Consider the following 5,362-nt stretch of genomic DNA (forward strand, 5'->3'; position numbering starts at 1 on the left):
ACCCCTACCCCACACACAGATTTGGGGGCAACAGGTCCCCCCCTCTCCCTGGGTGCGCGTGCAGCAGCAGGGAGACAGCCACACCCCCAGCCCCCTGGACAAGCCACCCATGGCCCCATCCCACTCCCCACTGGGGCTCTGCAGCCATGCATTCTGGCCCCGGGCCCCAAGTCCCATGCACCTCCCAGCTAAGTAGCAGCCCCAGCCCTGCCCAATTCCCTCCCTCCCTATAGGGGCCTCAATTCCTCCCCTCCCCACCACTGACTTGTGGAAGCTGCTCTCCACGCTGCCTGGCAGCCATGTGCATATGTGAATGGCCACCACCCTCCTCCTGCTGCCCCCAGCCCCTTGCAGGCTGGAACTCTGCCAGCCCGCAGAGACCTCTTTGCAAAAGTACACAGTCCATGGATTTCTCCGTTAAAATGAGAAATCCCCTTTTCCTTGGATAAAGGGGAAATTCTGCATTTTTCTTCGGTTTTCCCTGCTTGTAACAAACTTAGGAACTTTAGTATGAGAGACCAGTGACCTCTAAAACTGCAATGTACCATAGGAAGAAAGCAGGAGAAGCCATTTCTTCTTAGCTTTAACTTTTTGAACCATTATGGGAGCAGATACAAAGTAAGATAGCAGCTAGTAATATCACAGAAATACAGCACACTAGAGAAACTCTTGGTCTAAGTTTGCTGAGTAACTTTACTACAAGGAATGTTTTTTGTTCTTATTAAATAACCACAAAAGAGAGCATTATGTGACAAGAGGATTAAACATTACCATAGCCAAGTCAAACAGAGTCGGGTTTACATTGCTATCCCTTACAGTTCCCAAAAGTGGGTGTAATTACAGCCTAGGGACTACGGTAGACAAAGTTTCAATCTGAACTCATTTACCATTTAATTGGCTGACCTTAATGATATCAAGATCCTTTTTAAGCTCTGTATTGGAATGCTAGTGGGTGTGGAAGAGTTATGTAAACCACATATTGCATTAAAAATCAGCAGATACTTTTAACAGCAAAAAAAAGCTTTGTTAGCAACTATAAATAACTAAGTGGGTGAATTAACCAATTACAGTTATATGATGAACCAGTTGTAAGCAGAGACTGGACTAACTGTGAAAAGAGAGACTCCTTTTAACTTATATACCTCCTTTTTAATATTTATGTTATACTGAGGTCCTAGAGATTAGCCCGGTCCCTTTTTACTGTACAAACACATGCAAACTCCCTGTAATAAAAAAGTTTGTGGTTCAAAAAAGCTTTAAAAATAAATATGAGAGTCCCTTATTTTCTTCGATTAATTTAATTAAGCCTACATAAGAGTTGAATAAACTTAGTGATAAAAAGACAGTGTTGTCTCACCCCTCTTGAAAAGATTTCCACTTTCATCTCCCATTATAATCCTCTTGTTCTGATACTGTTGCATGTATTAATGGGAGCACGTGCCAAGTTGCCTGTGATTCCTGTAGGTTTCAAAGTTTTGAACACTTTATGAGGACAGATTCTATCAAATACTTTTTCTGACGACAGTGAAATACAAGCATGCTCAACAGCTGTTTCTAACACGAGCCAGAGATGTATGACAGAATTTATCATACTCTTGGCATTTCTGGAGTTGTATTGTTATTTGTTGATCTTCAGATCAGTTCATTGGTCTCCTTATCAGTCTTTGCTGGTATACAGTCTTGAGCAATGGGTAAACGTATTTTGGAGGCATGCAGAACTACCTTGATTGTACAGATCTTGCAGTACATTTCTTTGCTCTTTGGGACTAGGATGTTGACTGGCAATTAACTTGTGCATAATGTGTCATTTCTTATCTCTGAAAGAGCTTCTAAAACTTCCTCTCCCAACATTTTAGCTGCTCTTTTTAGCTGCCCTGATGTTATTCAAATTGGAGTGCACCCAGATGTGATAGAAAGTTTCTTGGTTTCAGCCTGTGTTGTCTTGATATTAATGAACTTTCTTGTGTAACTTCAAATAGAGGTTTTTCAGAGTTTGTCATCATATGATTCCTTCACCATCTCTCTTTTGAGGAGGGGAAGGGATTTGTCTAGCATCTATCATTTTTAGTGTCACTTATAACTTTCATTTTTGTTGACTGCTTTATCCTTTGATGCATTTAATTTTATTTTATCCAAATTTGTTTCTTTGAATTTTTAATTCCATTGTTTGCATTTTGCAAATCTGCATTCTTTTTGTTTATCATTCTATTTTAAAATTTGGTATTCTTTTCCTGCTGCTGAACATAGTTCATTTACTTTTCTTCTGCTGTCTGCAGGATAAATGCTTTCTTTTGTTACCCAAGGGTTTTTCTTCAACTTCTTTCTTACAGTTTTACCTGCAGCTTTTATAACTGCATCTTTCAGTTGTTCCAGTGTCACTTGGTCTTTGTGGGCACCTATACATGTGCCCAACGCCTGCTCTGACGCATGCTAATTAGTATCAATTAATTGAGTCTGCTGGAGTGTCCTAATTAGCATGCTCCAGTAACCTCAGCATCACATGTATTCAGCATCCCCATGCTTCAAAATGGCAGTGAGGGCATTTTAACTAAAGCTTCTCAAACTAGCTTTTGTTAAAGTGCCCCTGTTGCCATTTTTAAGTGCAGGATACATGAGGTGCTGCAGGCGCCTTAATTAAAGAGGCTCCTGAGAGCTGCTCTAATTAAAGGACCCCACCCTGGAGCCCTTATAAAGATGCCCTGTATTTATATTCTACGTAACTACTTCCTGGAAGTAACTTTGTATTTCATGATACCTACCAACTTCAAGGCTTCATTTTGGGTAGCATTTGGCCTTCTGAAATTTTTTCATCTTAACGCTCAATCTCACCAATACCAATCTGTGGTCTGATGCCCAATCTATACTAGGTATGACCCTAACCTTCTAATACCATTTCTGTATCAGTGGTTAATACATTTGTTTTCTCTACATCCCTCTTCATGATTCACATGCACGTCTTGCACTTTCTGATTTTTTTTAAAACTGAATATTGTTAATAATGATTTGCATGCAGAATTCTGATTCTTTAACTATAATTTCTTTCAGACAGACCAATCATAGTAGGTATCTTTTCCTGTCCTACCTTTGCAATTTCTTCCCCCCACAACAATTATCAGCAATATCCTTCTTTCAATGACTGATTTTTATTATTTCTTCATTATTTTTAAGTATGCTTACTGCATGTTCAATAAAATTCCCAGAGTGGGGTAGATAGAAGTTGGAGAGGCTAGGTAATCTGAATTCTGGAATTCTGAAAGAACTGACATAGGACATTGCAAGTCCATTGGCAAACTTTTTTTTTTAGTCTAAAAAGTTTGGGAGTGATACCACGGGGATTGAAAATTAGAAATGAAGTACTTATATTTAAGAAGGGGGAATGAAATAATATGGACCACTACAGGCTGTGAGTCTAATCTCAATATTTTGTATGGTTTGTATCTATTCTCAGCTACATCTATACAATCCAATTGGTTCCAAGGTGCTTCTGAATTAAATATTTCAAAGTAAAGATAGCCAAATTAAAAACACAAGCTTAGATACAAATCACTTAAAAAAAAACATGGCAAGACAGCTTTAGAAAAAAGGGCAGAAAAAATCACATTTCATATTTGAAGTGAAAGATAGATGAGAAGTTAGGAATTCTGAGTTACTATCAGAGTGTTCATCAGTATGTTCAGTGCCTGAAATGGTCAACAAAGTTCCTAGTCTTAGGGCTTTGCTTGCTGGAAGTGCAGGGAGGATGACTGTACCATGCAGAGACAAGAGCAAGTCCAGACCTGAACATTCCTTCATAGTTTCCACCTCTGGGAGTGCCTGGCTTCAACTACAAAAATAATACGAGGAAATATTTACATGAATGAAATGATAAAGGATTAATTCTGAAAAGCATATCAGAAATCTATACTTGCCTAACTTTGGTCAGCAAAGTACTTTAAAATCGACCAGTAATTCATACTATATATTTGATCAAGTTATAAGAAGTATTTTTTTTATTAGGTCCAGTGCTTAACTCCACACTCATTAGTTTATTCTTTCAACAAGCATGATTTAATTGCAATTTAATGTCACTGCAACTCTAATATTCATAAAGAGTTTTGTATACCCAGGCTTACCTAGGCTGAAGGAGCTTTTATTACATTTTTCCAATTTTTGAGTTTTGAATTGTCTTTTTCTGTTGGTAATGTTGTAGAATCACCAGGAAAGGAACTGATCTGTAGGTAATCTGGGACTTGTTTATTCTTTGTATTTCAAAACTACTTAGTAATTCTGTCTAGAGTGCTAGTGTAATAGTGGCTTTCCATGAAACCTTTTTAACCATCCAAAATTTATATTTTTATTTGTAATATAGGACAGAGGCAGTGTTTAAGTAGCATTCATTTATCTTTATATTTCAACTGCTATTTGACAGCAGTTGATCTGAGACAGTTTTAGGGTAAGTCCACACACTATATTTCTCTAAGTATGAAGCAAGTTAGAAATCGCTTCTCTTCAACTATTCTTAATTTGATTATGCTGCAACTTATAACACTAATTTCATACCACAAATTCATAAATTCATTTCCCACTAAAGTTGACCATTAAGGTATGGTAATAATGTTTAAGAAGTAGAGTGAATATCTGCAGATATATTCACAATATCAGCATAATTCTTTCCTAGAAAACAAGAGATTAATGAAACTTTTGGACTTCATATGAAAACGTGTTTCATGTAGGGAAAGCCATGCCAGCACTACAGGAAGAGAAGTCCTGACTGCCATATACTAGCAGTATAACTTGGTTGCTTGGAATAAACAATGCCAGGAAGAGAGTGGTATTTCTGGTATAAGCTGCATCCCCATTAGGAGTGCTTTGCTGGAATAGCATGGCAGTACTGGCAAAGCACTGATAATACAGATGATCTTTATCAGTATGATTACATATACATGTAAGTTCTATTCAACCAGAGGAACGGCTACAGAATTAAGAGCTTTGAATGAAACACATGTGAACCTGAAATTGTATAGGTGAAGTATCAGTTCAGCCTTCCCAAGGGGACTATGCTTTACAGGAGAGAAATTAGCTGTTTCCAGTGTTCAAAAGCAAAGGTAAAAAATCTTTAATATCAATTCTGCTTATTCTAGAATTACTCCAAAAGTGACACCATGGAATTCTAAAGTATCACAACACCCCAGCTTACAGGTTACAAAATTCTGCAAAGAAAATAATCACAAAGCTGCGTCTGCATAAGAAATCGAACCATTACTGGCATTAATGTATGAATTTTACTTATGTGTCAGTAGTTGGGTATGATCAGTCTGGATGGGGCGGAGCAGGTGGGGCAGCCTCCTCTGCCCTCCCCATCCTGATCCAGGGGCACATGCCC

General features: G+C 38.1%; 1 protein-coding gene across 1 annotated transcript in view; it reads left to right on the forward strand.

Moving 5' to 3' along the window:
- The first annotated feature begins 4,908 nt into the window (after positions 1-4,908).
- F3 (coagulation factor III, tissue factor) overlaps positions 4,909-5,362 on the forward strand; it is a 9,042-nt gene continuing 8,588 nt past the window's right edge. Inside the window, exon 1 of the mRNA XM_019530599.1 lies at positions 4,909-4,924. Coding sequence (XP_019386144.1) covers positions 4,909-4,924 — 16 coding nt within the window. The remainder of the gene's footprint in view (positions 4,925-5,362) is intronic.

Source organism: Crocodylus porosus, unplaced genomic scaffold (genome assembly GCF_001723895.1).
Source record: "Crocodylus porosus isolate Cpor-Errol unplaced genomic scaffold, CroPor_comp1, whole genome shotgun sequence".
In the NCBI taxonomy this organism is placed as follows: domain Eukaryota; kingdom Metazoa; phylum Chordata; order Crocodylia; family Crocodylidae; genus Crocodylus; species Crocodylus porosus.